At 42.9% G+C, this 26,061-nt stretch overlaps 2 protein-coding genes across 5 annotated transcripts in view; one reads left to right on the top strand and one right to left on the bottom strand.

Annotated features, from left to right (window-relative positions):
• Window positions 1–17,290, bottom strand: part of ABCC1 (ATP binding cassette subfamily C member 1) — a 47,345-nt gene extending 30,055 nt beyond the window's left edge. Inside the window, exons 1-5 of the mRNA XM_009091905.4 lie at window positions 17,124–17,290; window positions 6,139–6,315; window positions 5,284–5,409; window positions 3,922–4,059; window positions 2,695–2,820 (exon numbers count right to left, since the gene is read on the bottom strand). Coding sequence (XP_009090153.1) covers window positions 2,695–2,820; window positions 3,922–4,059; window positions 5,284–5,409; window positions 6,139–6,315; window positions 17,124–17,171 — 615 coding nt within the window. The 5' untranslated portion in view covers window positions 17,172–17,290. The remainder of the gene's footprint in view (window positions 1–2,694; window positions 2,821–3,921; window positions 4,060–5,283; window positions 5,410–6,138; window positions 6,316–17,123) is intronic.
• Window positions 17,291–19,317: 2,027 nt separating this feature from the next.
• On the top strand, window positions 19,318–24,650 carry CEP20 (centrosomal protein 20). 4 transcript variants are annotated; one of them, XM_018915988.3, is made up of 5 exons: window positions 19,462–20,347; window positions 20,819–21,016; window positions 21,596–21,680; window positions 22,512–22,654; window positions 24,219–24,650. In XM_018915988.3, the coding sequence occupies exons 1-5, from the start codon at window positions 20,116–20,118 to the stop codon at window positions 24,293–24,295; spliced, it is 735 nt and encodes a 244-aa protein (XP_018771533.3). In that variant the 5' UTR covers window positions 19,462–20,115; the 3' UTR covers window positions 24,296–24,650. The 4 variants fall into 4 exon arrangements, with proteins under 4 accessions (XP_050836199.1, XP_018771533.3, XP_030085792.2 ...); XM_009091907.4 differs by having other exon boundaries at window positions 19,479–20,347; window positions 22,515–22,654; XM_050980242.1 differs by lacking the exons at window positions 21,596–21,680; window positions 22,512–22,654; window positions 24,219–24,650 and adding an exon at window positions 21,144–21,587 and having other exon boundaries at window positions 19,318–20,347.
• Window positions 24,651–26,061: the final 1,411 nt, after the last annotated feature.

Here is a 26,061-nt window from a genome sequence, read left to right as displayed (position 1 = left end):
TTTTTTCACATGACTAAAACTTGCCACTCCTGCTGCTGAGAGCAAACACAAGCCCAGCCTCAGGGCTGGCAGCAGGCTCCTCCAGTGGGACACAGAACAGCAGGGCTCCACATCAACAACACAACAACAGCTGGAGGAACTGCAGAGGCCACAGAGGGCAGACAGTGTCTCCAGGTGTCCTGGTCAGGGCCTATGCCAATGCAAGGTATGCTGCCTACCATGAGAGGGCTCAAATGTGTGAATTGGCAAATCATGAATGAAAAATTCAGTTCTCCTGTTCTAGCAGTGAAGTGCTGGGACTCCAATGACACAGATGCACAAATGAAAACAAATGTGTACCTCCATAAAAGCATCCCAAAACACCCCTTAGGAGCCCTGCATTCATCAGATATGTATGGGAAACTGAAGTATCAATACACTCCTAACCTGGCTGGGTTCAAAGAGCACAAAGAAAGGCTGGGAGAATTTCAAAGGTATGAAAAGTTCATTTACTGGCAGAATTTCTGTGCACATTTCTCTCTTCCCTCTTTCAGAGCTCTGAGAGCATCTAAAGAATGCTAAAACCCCTCCTTAGGCACAACAAACCACTGGTTTTACCATCAACCATAACTGAAGCAACTCAGTCTATCTATAAAAGTCAGCAAACATGATTAAAGCATTGCAATGAAACCAGCCAGAGCCAAGTGTTTCCAGCACTGGCCATTTTTAACTCATGTTTGTGCAGCCTGTGCTGTGCTGTCCTGCACTCTGTTCTAACTCAGCTCCACAGAACAGAGTCCTGCATTTCCTCTTTTTCACATAACTTTTTCTGCAGCCTTTACAGGGAACAATAAGAGTATGTATCAGAGAGATGCTTTTGTTTTTTCAAAGATACATTTACTAAGCATCCAAACATTTGCAGTAAAATGATGGCAAACAAATCCAACACCCTCAATTAGTGAATAAATAAAAGTTTTTAAAGTCAGAAGGGGAAGGGGGTAAAACTCTCAGTGTTCAGCCACTCCTGCTTTCCTGATAGACAGATTTCAACTCCAGCAAATACGGGGAATACTTTCAACTGCATCAAAGTGTAAAAACATTCTGAATTTTACATAAAGTGCTGTGTTGCTTTTTTCCTTTATATTTTTTTAATCTACTTGCTGGTGGAAACTCTAAATTTAAGAGCCCACTAGATCCTGTCCTACCAAAAACTGGACTTGGTTTGCATAAAGCCCAAGCTGAAAACATTAAAACGTGTTAGACTACTTTTAAAATATTACTACTTTTGATAAAATTAAACAGTTATCACACAAATAATTAATAATCCTACTGATTTTCATGCCAGATAGATTGAAGACAAGTTTTAACAAGTCTGGATTTATGTAATATAAACAAGATACAAAACACATTGCCTGATTTCTACATCCATCAGCATCTACATCTCAAATTTCACTGTAGTTTGCTGGCTTAAGTAAACATACTCTAAAATTTCACCTAAGGCTTACAGACATTTCTGGTTTGGAAATATTTGGCAAAAGGGCATGAAACAGAATTTAAGGCTGACTAACATGACTTCTTTGTTCTTTTTCCCAACAAAATGAAAGGATAAAATTTGAAGCCTGCCCTGTTTCCTGAAGTCATTCTAAATTCCTAGAAACACTCAGGACAGAAATCAAACCACTGTGGTCTCAAAGCACCTTGTAATTATTCCAACCACGATCAAAGAAGAAAAGGTTTCCTTACACAGTATCCTGTCACACATTTTTAACCCCTGAATGAGATGAGAGGATCCAAAGACTCAGCAATCAGTTCCCCCTCCCAGGCACACACACACAGACTGCCCTGGCCAGGCAGAGCACCCTGGCACCAGGACACTGCTGGAGAAGGTAACTGTGGCACTCAGGAAGTGCTCATGGACCCTTTCCCCAGTTACAAAGGCAGCATTTATTTCCCCCTCACACATTTCACACCTTCCTTCATCACTCAGTGGCACTGAAATGCCATCACACCAGAATCAGACCTTGTATAAAACCGAAATTCCTAAACTTGGCACATCCAAACTCCAGGCAGTGCCCAGTGTCACCCCCTGTGACCCAGAACATCTAACCCAGAGGGGGTGCAAGGATGATCCAGCATCTCTTGGGTCACTTCAGATCCATACCATTAAGCTGGTACATATAATTAAGAACACAAGCAAAAAAGGTATGTCTAGGTAAAAGTAAATATCTACATCCAAGCAACTCTAGCATTAGCTGCTTTTGCATCTGAGCCAGTTAAATCTTTACTTGACACAAGAGTGATAAAAACAGAAATCAAACACATCTGCCCAAGCTGAAAATCCTTCCAGGTTTAAATTCTTCCCTGTGTTCAAATGAAAGTGAATCCACATGCCACTGCCTGCTGAACATATCAGATAACCAGGAGCACAGCATTTCAAACCACTATTTCCCACTGACTGCCAGCAGCATACTGAATATAAATACACAGAACTTACCCTTCAGGAATGCTATCCAGCAACGAGGGCAACTGTATTTTTGTGGCTTTTCTTACATACAGTCCCTCCCTTCCCCCAGTTTTGCATGTCATGGGCTTCTTTTGCATCACCAAATAAAAACCAGAATTTAATTATTTGTCATCTTGGAGCCTGTGGCCCTGTAGCTCATTACACAGAATATTGCACATATGATACTTAGCACTCTGTACAGACTCACTCACAGGATCATTTACTGTTTCAGAAAAAAAAGGTGGTTGCTCTGGAAAACAACACAGGATGAGCTCTACCAATACCAGGACAAAGTAGATACAGAAGGTGGCATAACGAAATTCATCCTCATCAGCACCCTGCAAAGGAAGGACACATTCCAGTCAGAAGGCTTGAGGAATTGATTTTAAATAACATGTTATGATTAAACAGAAAACAGCTCCTTACTGTAAATTCTGCAAACTAAGTGCTACACTACTCACCCCCATGCAAATGAAAGTCAAGGTCTATTTTGGTAAAGGGAAGGTAATGAGAGGGGAGAGGATGTGAAAGACACATTTATTTTTATTCAGTCATTACCACTAAAATACAAGCATGAATTTCTTACATAAAAAGTTCTCTTTAATACATGGTTTGTGCCAACAAAGCCCCAGTTTGAAGTCAGTGTACTTCTTACAGGGGCAAGACATTATGCACTGGGTAGCAAGGGGTACTGAAAGTAAATTTTTTAATTCTCAGAATTAAAAAATTACAGAGAGCAGAATTTACAGTACACTTTGTTCCACTGAGTGGAAAATTTAGAGGTTCTTTCAGTTTTTAAGACTGGGACTGATGCATAACACATAAACCACAGAAATCAAAGCACAGGTATAGACGGGCACACACCCCCAGTAAAATCCCATCCCAACAGCTAAAGACAAAATCTGGGTGAAAGTTCTCAAAATTGCCAATGCAGCTTATAGGTTTCAAGAAATAAAAATGCCATTTTCAGGCAGCTCCACAATTAATCTGATACTTGAGGTGGTCTTACTACAGGGGCAAAATGTCATAAAAATATTTCACTTTGGTTTTGTCCAAGCAGGTGAGACCACACCAGCACTGAACAGTGTTTCAGGAAACCCACTGCATAGTCAACAGGAAGGTGACAAACACCCAGCCAGAGCAGCTTGATAGCAAAGATTACAGAGAATTTGAGTGCACTGGAGCAGACACATCCGCTTCCCCCAACAGCCAGCCCAGTTCTCTTGGCAACTGTTGCTAGAGTTAAAATCACTCTGAATTTCATGAGCATTTCAAAACAGAAGACATTCATTCCTGCTTCCCTTGCTGTTACAAGCCAAGGAAGGCAGGTACACCGAATGAATCATTACCTGATTTGACTGCTGTAATTGCCAAGCAACTACTCTATCACTGCAGCACTGGGGATCATTTTCAACTGAATGAGGCTAAAAGTCACTTACCAAATTTAAGGCATGTTTTATTTTGGATATAAAAATCATCGTGGCACATAACAATGAGATGAACCAGAAAATTGTCATTACACCAGAAGACTGGACTCCTTTTATTCTTTCATATTGTATTAAAAATGTGGCCAGCAACTGTAGATAAATAAAATGAAAATATATTCACAAATTAAGTTTTATGATACGTTTTGCACATGTAAAAGGTACTGTGCTAAAGTCTGTTTATTTAACATTTCTAACCCAGTACCTCCCAGACCTTCTAAACCCCTGAAATTTCAAGTGTAATTCAAAAATACATTTAAATAGGAAATTCTCTGTATCAGTAGAGATAAGGAGTAGACAAAGTAAGCAAAAGGAATATGCATTAAATAGAAATAAGCAATCACATATGCAAAAGCACTGCCAACCTTCTTTACTTTTCTGGTTCTATATCACAAATCAACATGGAATTACAGCATTTTCTGACTAGCTCTTTTTAAAATAAATAGATTTTTTTTCCATACAAGCCATAACACCACACAACACCAACCAAGTATTAGTCTATCTCTGTATTTTGTGTGTTTTCAGAGTCCTTTAGGAAGCTCTACATCTCACTTACCTACTGCAGCAAGCATTTTCAATCAGCCTGACAAAAGCTTGACAGTTGCATTATTAAATGATCACAAACTACTTAACAGCTCTTGCACTTGTCAGTATGTCTGAGGGCTGTTTAGGGGTTCTTTGGTTGTTTTTGGGGTCATGGTGTTCCCTTGAGCATCATGTTTAATAATTCCAACTCTGTGATAAACCTAAGGCAACTGACAGCAAATGAAGAGCAAGGCCTTGAAAGGCAGAGATTGGTGTGAAAGCAGAAAACCCCAGCACAGCTAGGGCAAAGGAGGCAGCTGGGGACACCTGTGTGACTTGTGGCTTTCAAGGCTTTCCACTGTGCCCTCAAGAGTAACAAAGGTAACACACTCAAGAATGTGGAAGTATCTCATTACAAACTGTCATATAACAATCTCCCCCCAGGTTCAGGGGTTTGTATTAGCTAGGTTGAATCAGCTCTCTTGAGCTGAATCCTCTACCCAATGCCTGAGACAAACTATAAAATGGATGCTAGCTCAAGCCTACCAAAATAAGACAACTGAAACTGCCTTGTGTGCTGACGTGTAATACACTGAGCACAGATAAGTCAGTCTGATTTTTATCTTTTTTTATTAAAGGAAAGCAGGTATTTCAGAGTCAGTCTTTCACAGCTCAGCTACAAAGTCTGTATATAAAGGCTGCAGCTCAAAGGGTTACAGCACTGTGAATAACAGAGAGATGGTGTTACTGCTTACAGCTTGGCATGGACAGTGGCTCTGCAGAAGAACTTACCATTGTTATACCCAATACTGTAGGGCTAATGAGAAAAAATGGAGCTCGAAAAATATTTTGACTTCTTTCCCAGAAAGAGTAGAAAAGGTCTGCCCAGCAGACTATCCACAGTATTAAGCCCAAAGCCTGCAATAAAAAAGTGTCTTTAATACATCAATTCACAAAGATAATGCAGCACAATAGAAAGATGAACACTAGATGTTATGTGTTAGCAGGAGTCATAATCAGATCATACAATTTGGGCAATTCTACCACATGCAGTAAAGAAAAGCAATTTACCTTTAATTATTGAATTCCTACTAGGAGAAAAAAGTTTACTGGTTTTTAATTCCATGTAATTCAGTCTATTATGAAGCAGAAAGCTGGTCTCCTGAATAACAGACTGCAGAGAAAAAAACCTCTCCAACATACCATGTTATTATAGCCCTTCTTAAAACTTTCCACTTATTCTACATGGAAGGAAAAAAACAAAATCACTAAGTACCTATTTCACAGTAGAAGTGGAATGGAACACCTGCAGCAGCTCTAGAAATGCATGCTGTGTAACTTAAGAAGCTGACAGGATAATAAATTCTTTTTAAGATAGAAAAGGGCCTTGAGATTGAGTTGCCTTAAAATAGTCTTCTCCAACTGCTCTTTAAAAGGATTTGCATGTTTGTTGCTATGCCAGGGTAAATTTCAGAAAGTCTGATAAAAGGGCAAAGGAAACAGGAAAGGCTGGGAAATCAAACACAAGCAGAACAAATAAGTTACCCCTGAAGTGTGCATGCAGGTCAAGACTGATGCTAAAACAGAGCTGAAAAGAGATTGCACTGAGCAGAGAAGGAGCTGAGCTGTGGTTGCAGAGGCACGCACCGTTTTGGCTTTGTTCAGGTTGGACACCTGGATGTAGCCCCTGTCATGTCTGCGAAGGTACAGGGAGTACACTGGGAAGCAGAGCCACAGGTACACGCAAGGGATCCACACCAGGACTGTGTTCTGAAAGCACAGGGTGAAGTCTGGATCTTCTGTGTGCCATGTCAGATTCCAATCCTGGGGCAAGAAAACAGGCTAAGTTACAGAAAAAGCCAACACTGAACTTCAGGATTGAAAATCAGAAACAGGGACTCTGAATAAAAAAGCCACAACAAGGCTTTTACTTGAGGTCTCAAGTACTCAAGTAAGAGGCTCACCCTTGCAGTTCATTTCCTACTCAACAAGAAGAGGATGTAAATTGACATAATACAATGTTTTCTTACTTCTCTCAACATAATTTTCAAGCCCGAGGTAAATCACCATACAATCAACCAAAACTGATGCTCACAGTAATAAAACCACGACCATTTTAATAACTGGCACAAGAACTATTCACAATGACTGATTATTTAGTAGTAACATGAGCTTTCAGAACATATTTATGATTGTTCTGAGTTAGGAAAATCTCTTGCAGCAAATTTTACTTTTAAGTCATTGACCTTGCTGAAAACTTACCACATGCAACACTTTCTCTCAAGTGCTGTAGATTTTTGACTCTCCAACAGAATAATCCAATGCACAATATCACACCTATAGATGGACTGCAACATTCAACAGCCAAAGCACTGCTCCCAGGCTTCTGTTTAAAAGTCACTGAGCCAAGAGCAGCAGTCCCATGTCCAAAGGCTTGTTGACTATAGTGTTAATTTCCAGTGGCAAAGCATTTTTTCAGGCAGTTGCACAGCTCACACTACATAAAACACCAGTACCACTACTGGGACATAATATCAGTAATCCTACTCCTTTATAAAAGCCTGAGCAGAAACAGGTGCCATTAGCCACATCTTATAGATGAGGAAAAAGACCCAAAAGGAGCTGCAGTGCCTGTTCCCTCTATTCCAACATCAAAGCTGAAAGCAGATCCCACTGCCCAGAATCACCACACTTTGATCCTTGTTTGTCCCCATGTTCCACTGAATACAAAGAGAACACAGATCTAAAGAGGAATGGAAGATACATTTTCCTTCCCCATTTCCCTCAATTTCTATCAGAATCCAGGACCTGAGACAACAGAGAGCATACACAGGACACCCAGTGTTATTTTCCTCCTCTAATTCCACAGCACTCTAAACATTCTGCTCACTTTGTATCATTTTTAATTTTTCATTTTTAGAAAATCTGGGAGCCAGTTGCAGGGAATTAACAGTGGTAGAACACAAGAATGCCCAGTTATGTTTGGCTGTGCCTTGGAGCACAAGCTGTTTGTGACGAGGCAGGGCTGGGAGACGCTGCGGGCAGCCACACGCTGATTGAGCTTCCTGACTGCTGTAACTCATCAGAAATTTCAGCTGAGTCATCCTTACATTTAGCCCCCACACAAATGGGCTTGGCTTTATAAGTCCCAGCTGCACTACTGCAGCACAAGAGCCAAGAAAAAGTCTCATGACTCTGCAGAACAGTTTACAATTCACAAATGAAGATAGTTATAAGATTATACAAGTAAACCAACCAGATGCAATCAGCTTTACAAGAAACAAACAAAAGCACTGACATCTTTCTATTGAATAAACTTTAGGAGACCTACACACCCTTTTGAAAGTTGATAACTTCTTTTTCCCTGTTTGTAAATGCTTTCTATATAAATGAATCTGGCAAATACCAGCAAGGTCAGGGCAGGTAACACATGTCACTGCCACGTGGCAAATTAAAAGCAAGAAGTGCTGTATGCATGACTCCTATGCACGCTGGCTGGAGGATATTCCAAAAACATGCAACCTTCCATTTGACTTTCATATTTACAAGTTATCTGGAGGGGTTGGTTTCTGCATAAAAGGCAAGAGTGCTCAATGCAATGGTACTTCAGTGGTCAGAACAGAAAGATGGGACAAGTGGGCAATTTTGGGCAAGACTACTGCTAGAATTTAACAGCAACTCTTTCATATGTTTCCAGCATTTCATCCAGAGGTTGTTGCTATCAATAGGAACATGCTCAGCTTTAGAAACACTTCTCTGTACAAAAGAAATGGCAACACACAGGTGAGATGCAGAAGCCACTTCCATTTTAGATTCATTTCTGGCAAAAGGCAAGGAACACGTGAAGAGAGAGACAGCAGCACTTTCCTGCTGGTTCCCTCAGCTGTGCTCACACAAGGCAGCAGCACAGACAGGAGCAGAGGTGCAGAGCCCACCCTTGCTCTGAGCACCCCATGTGCTCACAGAGCCCCTCCAGCCAGGGCCACATGGGCTGGGTCACAGCTCCCCACAGTGAGCAGCAGCCACGGGAGGATCCCAGTTAACCCCTGCCCAAAAGGCAATGGGGGCACTGCAGTGACACACTGAGCAGTGGCACACTGAGCAGTGGCACACACACCGAGCAGGCAGATGTCTGCAGGACACAGCAGCAGCAGCAGGCTCTCAGGCTGAACCCAGCTGGGATCACCACCAGTGCACAAAGCCAAGAAGAACTCAACCCATTACAAAAAGCAGGCATGCCCCAAGGTCTGCATGGAGGACACCACAGCTTTAGGAGCTTCCACTGCAGCTGGAAAATGTGTCACTCTCATCATGAAACCAGCATGCATTCACATTTAAATCATAGGTTCAGTTACACAAGTCTAGACTAGCTGTGCCAGTGGAAAGTACATGCTTCTCCTTTGCTTTACATAAACCCAGATTCAGTTTTGTTTTTTTCCATCACAAACAAAATGCAGAAACACTCACTGAAGCAGACCTTCATATTTAAGAAACATTAATTAGCAAATAAATGACATTTTTTCTGACTCAAGTTTTAGAAACACTGTTTCAGCAAGGTGTACTAAAACATGAAATTACTCCATTTTTCTTAGCTCAAAGATGAACTATTTTCATTCTCACTGATCAGTTAACTCTTCTGCCTTGTGAAGTCACATCAAGTGACAGAGATACAACCACTGAAAGCCCACACAAACTAGCAGCCTCCTGCCATAAAGGAAGAGGAGGAAAAAACAGGGTACAGTCTCTAGCTATTGGACTGTATAATATGGAAGCAGCCTTCATGTTAAGCTGTGACTGCAGGAACCCACTGGAGAAGGATCAGTCTGATCCTTGCTCCTTCCTTGGTAGATGTTTGGGTGAGATACACTTAGCCAACAGTGTTAGTGTAGTCCAGAAGAACCATAACTCAGATGTTAAATAGTTTCAGGTTGGTTTTTCTTTTCAAAAATTCCTTAACAATTTTAAAGTTTCCCAGAATAGCAGATGGGTATTTTTAATTTTACCTGACCTATTTCTCAGTTTTCATTTCTATCAGCAGCACTACAGTTCAAAAATACCAGTCCACAGTTCTAGTGCCCTGCAGCATGTTTTCTCTCATGGCACAAAAAAGCTTCCTATCACATCTGAAATGAATCCCTCTGTCTACAAGAAGGGCACAAAAATGCCTGGCATTCCCCAGAATCAAGCTGATCCATTCACAGGTAAACCACTTACTTAACAGTGCATAAAACCTAGGAAAATTAAGAACTATACCAACTCCTGTCAAAAATTTCAGGAACAGGTAAGATAAAAAGCACTGGCAGTAGAGCTGTAAGACAAAGTTGCAACACAAAAGGCCAGTTATTCTGCCTTTGCTAGGGGAAAATAGACCAAGGACAGTTGCATGCCTCCTGTATGGCTAATCTGAGGAACAGCAGTATTTGATGCTGGCTGCCTCTCCTGGCAGCCAGGAAAAACTGGCAAGTGAGCAGCCAGGGGTTGCTTGTTCTCACACCAATAATCCCACTTGACCCACAGCACATTTCAGAATTCTCAGTGGCAGAAATTGAGAGACCCAAATTGCTTGGTTTCATGCCTGTGTACAAGTGTGCTAGAGATGCAGGCCGCCAGCCACAATGTTAAATCCACCTGCATGGACCAAATTGTGACTGAAAAGTGACTTAAAACATTAGTGCACAGCTATGTAAAAAACAAAATTGCAAATCCACGCTGGAATCTTAACATCATGGTCAACACTTACTCCTTCAAATAGAGCTCGACACTGACATTGTGTACCCATTACTTCAATATCACCCACACAAGAACCACTTCCCTTGTAATACCAAGATAAAGTTTCTCAATCTTATCTCCCCAACAATAAAAAAGACTTTCTGTTCAATGCAATGTTTACCTTTAGTTGACTGAAAGTAATTAGCTCTCTCAGGTACTAACACTGTAATTGCAGCTGACAATTTCATTATAATAGTATCGTCACTTTCCCACTGAAATAGGAAGCCTTACAATCTGCCAGATCTAGGGACAAGATTGAAAAATTTCCCAGTGTAGCACCTATAAAACCATGAGCTGACTGAACCACTCTCTGTCTCAGTGTAGGCTAAAAGCCTCATGGCATCTATCTAGGACAGCAAATTTCCTGCCTCTCCCCAGACAGGAGATTTGGCAGATCTGGCTCAGCCTACATCTTCAGAGGAGCTGCATCAGTGCACAAGAGGGAGCGGGTAAGGGAAGTGCAGAACAGGACCTCTGTCTTTAAGGCTGCTTTAAAGGAGCTCTGACCTTGCTTTTGAAAAGTCCCTAACACCTGATATGCCATCGTTGTTCTGCCATTCACATTTTGGAGTCAGATGAAACCTGTCCTGAGGCTCACCATTGTCTAAGGGCATGTTTAGAAAGGAGCCTAAACAAGCACAATGATCATGGCACAGCCTTCACCAGCATCAGATCTGCTCTGCTGTGCTCACTGTTCAGCCCACATCACAGGAGTGACAAGCAACAGGTCTTTGTACAAGAAAAGTACTCCAGAATCCCTGCAAAGGTTTTCTAGCCCAGCTTCCCAAAATACCATGAGCAGACTGAGACCTCGGAAAAGGGAGGACACCATGCCTCTCCTTCACTTCAAATTCCAAAACCTAAGCTTCATCCTTGAAATATCTTAATGTCGTCAAAGATAAGATTGTTAGAGCAAGAGGTGGAAAAGTTACAAACTATAATAATTACATAATAAACAAGGGTACTAAATTTTTTGATCATGTATATAAAGAATATTTACAGGGGGAAAACACCAGTGTTTCTAGTGATGAGAAAATGCACTTAATTTCTCATAATGTTTTCTATTAGAAATGGTTTTAGCAAGTTATAAATGGTTTTAATGGTTTAAGTTCTCAACAGTAATTACTTACATAATGCAGATTTGACTTATTAAACAGAGAAGGAAAAGCCTCTACCTCCCAATAACTGGTCCTGAACTTAAATCTGGTGTCTGTATCTCCTTGTCCCAAAAGTCACACATGAGTATTTCCTAATATTTACAAAAAGTTTAGATCCTTTATTATAGAAAGCACTGCATCAGCTGGAACTGTGTTAAATTCCAAGGAAGAAAAATAATATTTTGCTTTTTTATTCCCTTTAGCCTAAAATAAGAAGCAGGTGCTAACAAATTGCCAGAGAAAGGAGCACCTGCAGCTGTGGCATTTACAAGAGCTGAGCTTTGTAACCTAAGAAGCCAAAAGCCAACCAACTATGGCTATTGTTTTTGCATCAGAGAAACATATAACAGATGATATTAGAACTTGCAAAATTAAAATTTAGCCTCTCTCTACAGACACTGCATTTTCATACCCTGCCATATCTGCAAGTACCACAACAAAACATTTGGCCACTTGACAACAAAATATTTACCACTTCTAGTTTCAGACCCTAAGGATGGTTCTTACCTCTCCGCAAAGTTTTTCACTGAAATCACTGTTACCTAAAAGGATACAAGGAAAAGATTCTAGCTCTCATCTCCTTGCACCAAACACAGCTGCTTCTGCTTAATAATGCAACAGCCTGTACCTCGAGCTCAGATCCCTGAGAAGTTTGAACACACCTGGGTAATAATCTTACCAAGGGACTAAGGTAACAGCTTAAACTGGGATAAACTGTATCTGAAGGTAGCACAGGTGCAAAGAGTGAGAAAACAGTAATGCAAGGAATTCTGACTCTATTAAAAGTAAGCTAAAGGTCAGTACCCGGCAGTAGGCTTTTTAGAGATGTGACCCAGAGTGACTTCAGCCAACCCCAGCTGACCTTCACTCGCTCCCAGGATAGCACAGTGTTTCAATGTAAACTGCATTGTGATTGCATGAAATGGCACAGGTTATTCGGGCATTTTGCCACCTTTTTTCCCTTTTTAAAGTTTTCTGAGTGATTCTGAATTGCCAGCTGTGGAATGGCAGGTGATCTGTTCAGAAACTCCCCATCAACAACAGATTATCAGGCTTAATTTCCCTGGTTTTCCCTTGAATTGATCTATTCTGGATCAAGGGATATCAGTTTCGTTTCTAACTTAAGTTTAATTTTTCTATGCACATTTAGACCACCCTTGTTCATAAATGGAAAAAAACTGACAAATAAGCCTCTGGCTTTCATTGCTAAAAACCACAACAGCCAAGGCATGAGAACCATGCAATCTGCTGTTAATCACAATAAAGCACCATTTTGTGTAAAGGCTTCCTTGTTTATCACCCTGCTACCCCTCTGTTCCAGACGCTGTGCACACATGACCTTCCAGTGTCAGTGAATATTGGCAGTTTCATGACCTGCACACACTTTAGCAGAGACTAAACTCGTAGCTTTTATCAGGCTCACCCAGTACCCTCCCAGAGCACCTCCAAGTCCCTCCCCATTGCCACAAACACACTGAAAAGCACTAAGGACATATCTTCAGTGCAAAGAGCTGCAGGTTCCAAGAGACGTGCCAATTTACTGCCTATCTGATGTGTGACAGCATGAGCCTCAGAACTTCATGAAATTGCTCCTTACATAAGAAGACTGTTTTTTCTTCAGAAGTCTATTTTGGTAAAACTACCAGTGTCTTCATAAATAACATAAGCACAGCAGCTGTTTGTGTCACACAGCATCACTTCACAAATGTCAGTTAATAATTGCAATGCATTAAAGAATATTAATACTTTTTTTTTCTTAATAAAATTCTATCGAGCTACATTATGGATCTCTCCCACTACAACAATGTCAATCAAATACAACACATAACCTCTTTGACTAATACTAAGAAAATATATTTATTTAGGCAGACAAACATGCCCAAAAGCCTCAGCCAGAACTCAGCACAATGGCAAAGGAAGCAAAGCCCAATCCCTCCAAGCTGGTCCCTAGATTTTGTGTATGAGGCTCTGCCTCACCTTTACTCACCCAGTCCATTCTTCTGTAGTTTGTTTTCACACAAAAAGAGCTAAACCTGGCAGTGTGTGGACACCACTTCTTTACTAACAGTGAAGAGGCTTCACAAAAGCCTTCTGAACAAACAGGGGAGAAATAGGCCAGGGTTTACAGCTTGAATCATTACAGGATTTTCAAAACAAAACAGAATCTCAAAACTTGCTTTTCTCCTAGGAATGATTGCAGTTACTCACTTTCAATCATTTCTCAACAATGAAAAGCCCAACTAAAAAACTGTGGAAAAACATTCTGCTAAGTTTCAAAATAAAGAACTGCTATCAAAATTAACTTTAAAAAAACAAAATGTCTGCCTGTGAACAACACGATAGGAACTTATATTTATATTAACCATTTATGTCACAGTCCCTTAAGTATTAGCAAGAAACTCAGAAGTTTCAGATGCATATTTCACACATTTTTTTTCATAAAACCCCACTGTGAGCTTTGAAATCCCAAAGTGTCACAAAAACTGTTAACCTCTTCCTTTAGCAATTTCAAACATGAAAAGACTTCTCTAAACATGATACCGCAGAGTTTACAAGCTCTGAAAAAAACTGAAACTAAGATTTTATTCAAAGAAAAAACAGCATATTTCTTCAAAATGCACATGCACTGAGACCAGCAACTGTGCATGTGCTGCTATCTCCAGACAGGCAGGTCAGGAGGCCAAAGTGTACAGTGAGTTCTACATCTGCTGTGACATTTATCCTGCTTACCTGGAACCTGCTTCACCTCTGCCTTTCTGTGTGCTGCTATTGAAACAAGGTAGGCTGTGCTCAGACAGCAGTGATATTCTAGCCAAAGCTCACTCAGTGTGTCAGGTCACAAAGTTTTACAGCTTGAACAGGCCCTTAAATTCATTGAACTGGAATGCAAGTAGTGCACTATGGTTTTTCAAGCTTTTATTGTAACCAACAACTATCAGTAAATAGTGACTTCATCTTGCACAGCTGTACTTTTCTTTATATTATGGATGGAATATTCATTCCAAGACACTCAGTGATGGCAGAACAAGCAAGGATTAACTGTACTTGTCCAAAAAGGGAGTCTAAAGGAAGCAAGATGCAGTAAAGTTCTACAAAAGAAGTCTATACAATAAAATCTGATTGCAGAGTTAACACACTGAGTAGTGTGGGAATCCTTAATTTCAGAGGGCTTTGGGACAGTTGTAAAAGGTAGGTCTTAGAAACAGGAGAACTGCAATCAGAGTTAAGCAGTAGTTTTGTTAGTATGCACCCTTCCCAACAGGACTCCCAGGACAACGTGTTGCTGTGTTGCAATAAGTAGGGCCACAGAGGTTAGACAGTGTGAAAGGAAAAAAAAAAAATCATGAAGATGGCAGTCTTCCTTGGGTTCCTGACCTTTCAGAGAAAGTATTAAATAAAACCCATCTGTTTAATTCTCAGACAAGAACTTTCAACAAAAACATTCCTTGGGTATGCAAACAAGAAAAATCCTGGCCAGCAAAGCCTAAGAAGATTAGCATACAGTTTTAAGGGTCCATTAGGTCCTTTCAGCCACAGTCTCCCCCACAATTTAAAACTGACCTGCCCACAACTTAGGATCACCTTTGACAGAAAACAAAGAAAACACCATCTCCCTGAAGTCGAGTTGGCCAGAAATCCCTCTGCTCCACTAGCAAGGCTTCAGGACCACCCAACACAGCTGATGCAGCCACCACAAGAATGCAATAACATGTGCCACTGTGTATCCAGCTATCACCCAGCTCCAGAAGCACAAGAATGCAGTCCAGAAGCCAGGAAGAACAGCAGCCCAACCACAGGACATACCTAAAAGCCCAGTAAACTCTGCATATACATAGACAATTTCTGAAAATCCACTACAAATTCAGCTTTGAATAGCAGCAATAATGGAAATGTCAGAAAAAGCAGCAGCCAGAGTACCCAAAGGCACCCAAACTGGCATTTCTACTCTCCCCTACTGGGAATGATGCAACAAAGAGGAAACAGAGTGTTGCTTATGAAGACAAGATCAGCATGAAGAAGATTTTTCCAGGCATATCTAACCCTCACTCAAACGCACAATTATTCTTGTGCAGGATCAGAAGAGCCCAGAAATCAAACAACCACACCCACAGGATCTTGAGCTGGAAGAAATAAAAGGCAGACTCCATGTGATTTGGAGAAAGATGACAAATCCCAAAAGCTGTGAATCAATGCAACTAGTGGAAAAAATGAATGGAGTAGTTTTTACAAAAATACCAGAAATGGCTGGCTCCTTTTATTAGGAGAACAGTTCTCCTAATAAAAGAATCTGCTGCCAAAAATCCTATATAAACTGGTTGCTTCCAACTTCCTATGTTGGAAGGAAGGCACAACTTCTCTTGTGCCTACCTGATGTGACAATTCCACAGCTCAAAGAATGAGCTGGCAGCTCTTTTTCACAATCCTATGCTCTCTCAAGCCAGTTTCTCCATAAACTCATTCTGAAACATGTATTCAGAATTGAAACATGTATTCTTCTAAGCCCTTCAAATGAAAAGTCTCATTCTAGGGAAGAAGAAAAAAAATATGTATAATGAAAACTCATAATTAAGTCAGTTCTGAAAAACCTGAGAAACAGCAGAAAAGAGATATTAGTATAAGCAATATAAAAGCAAGTTAGCAGAGTCACTTTTGATCAGCTGGAAAAAAATAATTGTCTTTGTCTTGATGATTTTAAAAATATTTACTCAGTAATATCCTAATGGTTCATGAGATAAATAGTACAATGGTATTTATTGAGACATCTGATTCTATTTTTTCACTAGTAAGGCAGCTCATTAGCTCAAAACTATTTGGCAAACATCTGATGAATACACAAGTAGTTCTCTTCCTATGTTGACTTCAGTAGCTCTACTCCAAATTTATTTTCCTAACTTCCAGCTCTTCCCTTCTTCCACACAACCTCCTTCTACATACAACCAGTTTGCTCCTGAGATGAATTTTCCCTCCGGTGCTGCTCTCCCCGGTGCCTCGCTGCTCCAGGAGCCGCGTGTCCCGGCACAGGAACCGCGTTCAGGGGTCTCAGCTGAGCGAGACCCCATCGCAGCGTCCCCACACCGCTCACCTGGGCACAGCTCAGGTCACGCACAGCACCTGTGCCCACCGCTCTTCGCTAAGGAAGAGCCAAAATACTGCTGTACAAAGGTGCGATAAGGCTGCCGAAAGCGCTGGTCCGTGGCCTCCTTCAGCCGCTCTCGTGTGCCGGCAGCCGTCAGACACCGTTATTGTTGTTACCCGCACGGCCCCCAGTAACGCAGCCAAACGCGTGGGCAGAGACTGCCCCGGCCGCTCGGAGCTCGTTCCCAGCGCCGGGTAGGCACCCCCTCGCCAGTTCCCCCTCCAAGCATCTCCCAGCCGGAAGCCCCGCACACGAGGCGCGCCCGCTCCGCGACCCGGCCGTGGGGACACCGCGCTCAGGCGGAGCCCACGATCCGCCGGCACGGCCCGGCCCCGCCGGCCCGCGGCCGCTCCGCGCCGGTGCTCACGCCCCGCACGGCCGGGGCGCACCGCAGCCCCCGCGCTCTGCCGGAGAGCGCCTGCACCGCAGGCTCCCGCTCCCCCGCTACCGGGCGCAACCCCTCGGGCTCCGTCACCACCCAAGCCCCACCCGGCTCCCCACCATCCCTCCATGCCGACGCCGGCAGCCGCCGCTGAGCCGAGCCGCCGCGGCCCCATCCCGCTGCTCACCCAGAAGGGCTCGGAAGCGTCCGCGCTGCAGAAGCTCTCGATCCCCATGGAGTGCGGCGAGGCGACCGCGGGCTCCCGCGGCTGAGCTTTCCCGTCCACGGCTCTCCGGCCTGAGCGGCGGCGGGCGGGGCCCGGCGGTAGCGGAGCCAATCAGCTCGGAGCCCTGATTGGCTCCGCGTCACGGGGATGCCGAGCCCGGGCCGCCGCCGCCGCCCGCTCTGCGCAGCCCCGTCTCGGCGCCGGGGGCGGGCGGTCCGCACGCGTGCGGGCACCGCGGGTGCGCCCGCAACACCGGCCTGGGCGAGTCCCGCGGGGCCACCAACGCCTCCGCATCAGGGCGGACGGCGGGCCCAGGAGCCTCGGCCGGAGCCCGACGCGTGTCTTTGTTCCCCGCAGAAATTCCCCGCGCCCCCGGCACCGTAGCCGGGGTGGAATCGTTGTCCCCGGAGCATCGCGGGCGCGCCCGTCTGCCCGGGTCTGCTGCCCCAGCAGCCTCCAGGGCCCTGCGCCTCGCGTCCGCACCGCACCTGCCCGCCGGGCTGGACCGGAGCCAACGGTGGGCATGACGGCATCTCCCTCTCCGAGGCGCTGCTCCGGCCCTTGGGAACAGAATCCCCACGTGTTCCCCGGGGAGAGGTGCCCCGCTGGCACCCGGGCCCCGCGGGACTGAGCCAAGGCAGGTCCTAGGGGAATGCCCCAGGGAAAGCCTAAGCTCACTTTCAAATAGCTCACTTCACAGCGTGAACCAGTTGTACTGGTTTCAATGCCCTTAACTAGTTCAAGTTGACTTACATGAACAGAACCAAAGCAACTTCATCCACAACCCGGTTTGCATCAAAATACGTAGTAGTTGAGCTGACTGCACAGCCCTGTGGTTGCATTGGGTTGTGTCGCACGGTGTCTTCACATCCTATTTAAAATGCCCCAGTTAAATCCGCAGTCAGCTCGCCTGACTACTGTACCAGAATAGACCAGCTAGAGTGTGGTGGTACATATGTGGGAATGGCATCACATGCTGCAGGAAATAGCAGGGTGGTTACATAGTACTCTAGAGTAACATCTGAAATCTTTAATCACACAAACATCAATTTAAAATGCTCTTGTCCATCCAGACAAAGAGACAGGTCTTGCTTTGTTTAATGTGTAACTTAAAAGCTGGCATCGCACACACAAAAATATATCACAGATTGCTTCTTTATTCACTGCCCTTTCCAAGCTGCAGTTTCAGAGCTGCACTGGTGGTGGCCAGATTGTCCATCTGACTGCAATATTTCTGGTCTGTCCCCCTGGATCCACATTCTCAGGGTGTCAGGTCAAAGAGCAGCAGCTGAGTCCAGCCCGCCCAGCTCCCGTCTGCACTGATGGATGGAGCAGAGTCATCTCAGAAAGATCACACACGTTGGGTGTCAGAAGTCCTACGAGTTTGTCAGTTTAATCCATACCCTAATTCATATCATGTTAAAATCCTTATAGTATTGCAAGACAACAGCTAAATGTTCAAGTATGATTCCCTTTATTTTTATATGCAAAAGACAGTAAATAAGCATGAAGTGAGGAGTGTCTAGAAAGATACATTTTTTACCCACATATGTTTACTGTAAGCTAAAAGACTAACCAAATTTAAGTTTCACATTGCAAATATTTCTCTTTCAGCCCCAGACTGTCCCAATGTCACAATCGTCATGCTTCAAGTCAATGATGTTTCTCCTCAAAAAATTATTCTTGGATTTCCACCTCAAACTAGTTCTCTTCCAATTTATTCTATTTCCTTGTAAACCAAAACACAGTCAAAATACAGAGTAAATAATTAATGTGAGAGGAAGCCAAAAAGTTCAGAAGAAAAAAGTAATAGATTCAAAATTATTTTTGTGGAGGAGAAAAACTACGGCTGACATGAGGCCAAACTTGCAGAAATACAGAACCAAATCTCAGAGTACCAGAAAGTCACTGAACATGGATTTCACAAAGCATTGTTGTAACAGCATCTTTTAAAAAACAGATTAATACAAGAATAGAAACTAAAATCTCGTCTAAAAAGGAGATTCCCCTGCAAGCACAAATTGAAGCAGGACACGAAACTGAAGCAGTGTGGAAAACAACTGCAACAACTTATCAATGGGAAATCAGGTGTGATGGAAAAGTGACTCACAAGGTAATGGAGAAGTTTGGAAGGATGCAGAGAAACATGTTTAGACTGTGAAAATGCTGTAACATTAAACATAAGCAGCTGTTCATCCGCAGAGTCCCCCTGGGGATCCGGGCAGCAGGCTCAGGGTGGCCAGAGGGCAAGCACTGCTCTGACTCACTGTCAGTGTCTGCTGGGCTAAGGAAACACACTGACTTCACCACCACTTCTGATTTTCCTAAATTTTATTTATTGACCCTTACCAGAGAGGCTTTGGAAGACTGTCATATAAATATTTGCTTTGAGAGGAAACATAAAAAAGAAACAACACAAAACAATCCTAACAAACTCCTCAACCCTCCCACTTAAGTCTTGTCTTAGGCAGTAAAGCCTAAAACAACTCACATTTTCCTTCAAGCCCCAGCAGACAATAGCAAATCCAGTTTGTTCACCCACACCGGCTGCATTTCCTTTGGGAAATACTTCATGCATTGACAGAATAAACACTCTTGACTCATCCCAGCAACACGGAGCACACACACAAGCCTCCAGACACGCCAGGGATCCTCAGGCTTGCAAAACACCCCGTATACAGTTACATTTTGGCAAGTCCTTTTCATTAGAAGCTCAGCTTCGGTCAGTCATTTTAATCAACAGTACATCTGTCAGGGACTCGGCGCAAAACTCTCCCGCGGCACACATGGAAGAAATTCTCGCTCATTTTCCCTGCTTCCTTCCCCGATTTTTGTCAACCTCTGAAATTACAGAAGGAGGAAAGCGTGGCACCCCTGACACTCCGCCCAGCTGACGGGGCTGGACAGCAGGACACCGAGCGGCAGCTCCACGGGCAGAGCGGAGGCGCTGCTAATGCTGCTTATTCTATCCCGGCACGACCCGGCCCGCGGGCCGCTGGCAACAGAGGGATCCCCCCGGGCTCCTCTCCCTGAGTGGACAGCGCAGCTCCCGCCCGGCCCCTCAGGGATCTCTCGGCCCCGCGCTGTCCCCTCAGGGCGCTCCCGCCGCCCGGCCCCGCGCCTGCGCAGTGCGCACGGCGCCATCCGGGTCCCGGCCATGGCGACGGTGGCGGAGCTCAAAGCAGGTCGGGGCCGGGGCTGCGGCCGGGATCGGGGGTGTTTCGGGCCGCTGGGAGGGCAGGAGCGCGGATCGGCCTTCCGCGGCCACCCGGATGGGTCTCAGAGCTGCTGCGGGCGCTGCTGGGGACCCCCGTCCCTTGGCGCTGCCCCCGTCATGTACCGTGGGCTGTATTTCAGTATACTTCAGTATTAAACGCTTCTTGGTGCAGTAACATCCTATTTATGAAATTGCCAGAACGTATGCTTGCGACTAAAAAAAAAAAAAAATTGTATTTGTGACTTTTCTGAAGGCCTAATTTTATCTGGGACGTGCCTGGCCTGGTGGGTGCTGGCACGTGTGCAGGTGCCGATACCTTATCGCTGTTATCGCTGTCGCACTGGCACACGGCAGAACTCTGTTTGTATCGGGGCTAATTAATGCTGCTGCTCCTGGAATGTGTTTGGCTTTAAATTAACGCGCCTTTTTATGGTGGTAGTGTTAAAGGACACACTGGAAAAAAGAGGAGCTCTTGCCCAAATCAAAGCGAGGATCAGAGCTGAAGTGTTCAATGCCCTGGACGACCAGAGCGAGCCGCGGCCGACGCTGTCCCGGGAGAATCTCCTGATCAATGAGCTCATTCGGGAATACCTGGAGTACAACAAGTATAAATACTCAGCATCTGTTCTGACGGCAGGTACTGGCCGTGAATTTGTGTCATTGCTGCAATAGTAATCAGTGACTGGTTGAATAATTCCATTGATGTTATGGAATCAGTAAGTGTGATAAGCTGCATAACCTTGTCTTCCCTTGGGAATTTACAGGGTACACACAACCTCTCCAAAGCTCTCTACTTGCCGCATTAAGCCAAATCACTCCATTAGTTTTCAAGAAAACTTACTCTCTTCTCCTTTACCCTTGAGGTAAATTGTTTGACACAGTAGTCGATGCAAGGGCAAGAAAACTTGATAACAGCCTGCAAATCCTTGGCATGCCTGAGAGAAGTAGTTTAGAGAAAGAGTTGTTTGCCTGATGAATTTATCTTTATACTGTAAAACTTCTTCAGTATTTTTCTAAGATTCTTTAAGAGTGAAGATAAAAGCTGTAATGTGCTATTGTAAATTATACCTGTGTGAATCACTAATACTTAAGTGAGTTCCCTGAATTGCGGTACACTGTTAGTGATAGTCTAAAAGGGAGGTGTGTGCTCTCATGTTCTTCTTAATTGGTGACATTTTTCTTACTGGTCATAAAATTCAGGGATTTTGTTTTCCAGAATCCGGCCAGCCCGAAGTGCCCTTGGATAGGCAATTTCTTGCCAAAGAGCTGAATATAGTTGAAGATGCAAGTGGAAAATCAGTGTAAGGAGGAATTTTGGAATGCACAGTATATTCTGTATGCCAGTATATTTTTCTCTTTAGTGTAATTTTAAATCACATATAGACGTTCTCACCAGTTAAAATGTTGCTGATCCCACGCATGTTCTATATGCTGGATTCAGCTTCAGGATACCAAATGTGGGGCCGTGTTCAGACATACTCCAAACTAACACTGCATTCTGCCAACACTGTGGCATTCTCCAGAGAGTGCCCTTGTGCTCCAATACACAGCTCTCTTACCAGTACAGTCTACAGAAAGCATATCTGCTCTTTGCATATCTGTGAGTTGCTGTGTGGAGCAATAGAAAGTTTACTGTGAGATTAGATATAAAATCAGAGTGCTGCAATAAAACTGCATTAATGACCTGAGGCTGAGGCAGGTTCAGACACGTTGAGCATTCTCTGTAGCTTGTGCTGTCTGAACCTGCAAGTGCTTAGGAAGAGCCAAGTTTGAGATGTGCCATGATGGACTGGCCCACCAAAGTCTGATCTGTTAGTGTGTGGATCTTCTGATCCATGGGTGAGAATGTGGATCTGAACACACTCCAGTTCTTCACCTGCCAGGGGAGCTGAAGTTCAGTGGAGAGTGTCTCTTAGTGTGAGCTTTTTAGGGCAGTGTTGGTGCTCACGGGGACCTTAGGTCTGTGCTTATTTATGTAATGGTACTTGGATGGGTTTTAAGTCATTAAAGACATATGCACAAATTGTAGAAGTAAATATTAAGATCTAAGAAGGGTGAAGGAGGGAAGGGTGTATTTTTAATGCTCAGTATTTCACAGACTTTACAGACTACTTTTGAATTTCTCCCTTAAGCAGACCTCTCCTGTATGGAATTCTCTCTCATTTCTTACATGGTGGTAAAGAAGAAAGTACCCAGAATATCCTTCCTAAAGTGTCCTTGCTGAATTATCCAAAGCAGAACCTTGGCAAACCACTTGCTGAGAGAAATCAAAAAGGTGTGTGCAGTGTTATTTTTGCAGAACTTTTATCTGTGACCAGATTTCCTAGACTATGGATATGTTTATAATAGCATAACCATGCAGCTGGACACTGTGTACCTCCTCTGTGCAAGCAGTGCTTTCATCTGACACCAAATGGCTTTACCCTAAAAGCTCAGCTGGCCAAATTGTACTCCCTTATATTATTACAAATCTGAAAAGGGTCAGCTAGAGACAGTCTCTCTGTACTGGGAACTCAACACAATATTTTAACCTAAATTCTCAATAAAATATATTAAATAGTGGGCATATCTCTGTTTCTTATCTGATCTAACCTAATTTCTATAGAAAGTTCTTAACTCTTTAGCTGTCATTTCTTTACATGGACATAAACCTTTTCTGAGAATATAATTCATATCCCATTTGCCACAAAAGCTTAAGCCAAAAGTTCATTGCTCTACAGTAAACACTGCTAAATCTTTCTTGCCTTTTCTGGTCTGCTTTAGGACTGGTTACAATGAATACCACCTAAGCTAGAGAATGAAAAGGTTCACTGGCCCAGCTTTTTCCTTCAAAGAGACTGCTGGGCATATTGCTTCATTTTTTACTGTGCAAATTTATTACTCTCCTGTTAATACTATGAACTGTTAGGTTTGTATCCAAAAATTTCAAAAGCATGAAGCCTGAGATTGCACTGACATCTAAAAAGGGTGAGAAAGTACTAACAGTTTTTTAACAGTTAATTAATTGAGACAATGATGTTTTCTTTTGCCAGAAGAGGGGGCTGAAGAAACAAAATTTCCATACCAAAACTACTATAAATTAGCTTTTTGTTAGAAAGCATTCCATTGTTACTCCCATCAGAAATTTTTCCATTTTTAAAACAAACTGAGTGTATAGGAGAATTGTTTTTAAAGTAACTTCTGTTTCTGCTGACTCTGCAGGGTCACCCAGCCCTGTTGACTCCAATATAATTTCACATGGAGATTTAATTGGTTACTGTTAGTTACAGAACTCAGTATCAATCATAAGACACAACAGTACATTGCTTTTTTAGAACTAAGCAAAAAACCTTAAATTTTTAAGGCCTTGAACCTTTAAGCAATATATTCTGAAATTACTTTCTGCATGTTTTTGAGGAGTATGTTAGTAGAGACCTAAAGGCAGTGGGTTTAAAATACTAATTATCCTACTGTTTTCAGTAGGCTGCATATTCAGGTAATCAAGTCCATTCATAAACTCAACCTGCCAAGTCTCTTATTTAACATCTAGCTTGCTTTTCACTTTAGAATTTATCTATCGTGTTTAATTAGATGTATGAGTATCCCAGCAGACTGGGGATAAAAGGTGTGAAATAGGGTGTTTCTTTACCTCATTTGCTACAGCTGAGTTGGAAGTTGTCTGAAATCTACTCTCAGTAATATAAAGCTTTTATCTCCTACAGCTGCATGGAAACATTAATCTATAAAATTTCCTAAATTCCCTATGATGATATTGTGCATCAAAGTTGGTAACAGTAGAAGATAACAGACCTTGGAGCTCCAGATAGATGAGAATATTTTTGTCTGTGTTTGATTTTCAGACAGAATTCCAGAACCAGGAAGGATGGCTGGCACAAGCATCGAAGAGCCTCTTATTTTACAAAGTATAAAGAGATGATATCTTTCATTTTCTGATTTCTCATTTCAAGGTCTGTCAGATTTAATTTAGGACATTCTTCATTTCATACATTTCTCCAATAAATCCAGTGGGACCATTTTAGCTTGTAACATCTACTCATGGGACAGGATGACAAGGTCATACTTACTGTCAATTTAAAAATGTTAGTAAAGCTCTCTTTCCCCAGTGCTGATAGAAGGATTGTATAGGGACTCACATTAGTGAATCCTGTGTCTAGAATTGCACCTGAATATACTGAGTTTATCCAATAATTTTTTATATAATAAGTTATAATTTTTACATTTATATCTTTGTGTGTTTTTCCTGTGTTTCTGAATAAAATTTTTCAATTTTATTCTGTGTGGTATTTTGAGAGCGTTCAAACTAAACATTTAAATCATTCTTTTTAAAAAGAAGCTGCAACTTTCAGATAAGTAAGGAAAAAGAAATTCTAGTAGAAAAATTGAAGTGATTTAGAGGGATAGTTGTTTTTAATTCTCCAGAAATGGGGACTATATTTATCTTCATTCCAGCAAACAAACAAGGGCAAGTTTTTTCCATCTGGAGTTGCTATAAATTGTACAGTGTAACACTGGGTATATGGGAGGAGAAGGAACTTCTGGGGTTTTTTCCCAAACAGCATGGAACTCTAAGTCAGGCAAAGCTAAAAATAAAGTTGATAGTAGATTACTGATTCCCAGAACTCTTTTTTAGCTGAGGTATTTACATGTTTTGAAATGGTAATTTATTTTAAAAGCCAAACTTGCAGGGGCACATAAAAAATAACATCTATTTTTTTCTATTCTCATTTTAACAAAATGCATAAATGTTAAATATATCCAGTGGTACCGAGAGGAGTCTTGTATAAATAAATCTCTAGAGTCAGGTCCTTAAAAATCTTTATTGTTAGATAAATGGTGCAGTGAAGGGGGAAAGAGAGGAGCAGAACCTGAACTTTGTGAAGTTGTAGGGACCGCAAGTTGTCAATTTCACACTGTGAAATTTTGCCTTTATCTTGATTTGACCCAGTTAGCTTTACGGGGTGAAATACCTTTTATTTCTCCCAGCAGCCTGTATTTGATGTGGAACTGCAGAGAGGCTGCAATTGCATCTGAAGCCTCAGCAGTGAGCTCATGTCCTCCGTGTGACTGGCAGTGCTGGCAGCTCCTCCTTGGCTGATTTGTGAGTGTCTCAGGACTGCTGCCAGGAGGGGAGGACATGTGTTTGCAAATAAATCTCAATCAAATCCATCTAAGTCCTCTGCAGCTCTGCAGCAGTGGCAGCTGACCACTGGATCAGGCAAGGGAATCTCTGTGTGCTCTGTGCTCACACCTCTGTCACCTTCAGCTGCTGGGCTGAAGAGCCATCCCTGAATTTTTCATTTGATTTTCTCAAGTTCAGTGCTAGACCTGTGTTCTTCCATGAAGCAGTGGATCAAATTGTTATGTGTATTTGGATTCTGAATTGTCTTTTCAAGGGCAAAGAAAGGCTCTGAAAGCACAAAAGCTCAATCCTTCTCTGCTATGCAAATGTTTCAGTGTAACCACAGCCACTCCTTCTGCTTTCTGTCTTCCCACCACAGATCATTCAGATGCTCCCCAGGTGCCATGGAGCTCTCTGGGAAATTAATTTTTGGTGGTAGAAATCAAAAAAAAAAAATTGCCCAGGCTGAAAGGCAAAGGGATGTTTCGTACCTGCCCTTTCCCAAGCACACAGCTCAGCAGGCTCCTCCCCTCAGTCAGGAAAGCAGAGGCTGCTACAAGGGC

This window comes from Serinus canaria, chromosome 14, assembly GCF_022539315.1.
Source record: "Serinus canaria isolate serCan28SL12 chromosome 14, serCan2020, whole genome shotgun sequence".
Lineage (NCBI taxonomy): Eukaryota > Metazoa > Chordata > Aves > Passeriformes > Fringillidae > Serinus > Serinus canaria.
Note: the sequence above shows the minus strand (reverse complement) of the source record. Positions and strands in the feature narration are given on the sequence as shown.

Coding starts and splice junctions, on each gene's coding strand:
- CEP20 (XM_018915988.3), top strand. CDS start 20,116: ATGCTGCTTATTCTATCCCGGCACGACCCGGCCCGCGGGCCGCTGGCA. Junction 20,348..20,818: donor GGTGGCGGAGCTCAAAGCAG/GTCGGGGCCGGG, acceptor TTATGGTGGTAG/TGTTAAAGGACACACTGGAA. Junction 21,681..22,511: donor GATGCAAGTGGAAAATCAGT/GTAAGGAGGAAT, acceptor TTCTCCCTTAAG/CAGACCTCTCCTGTATGGAA.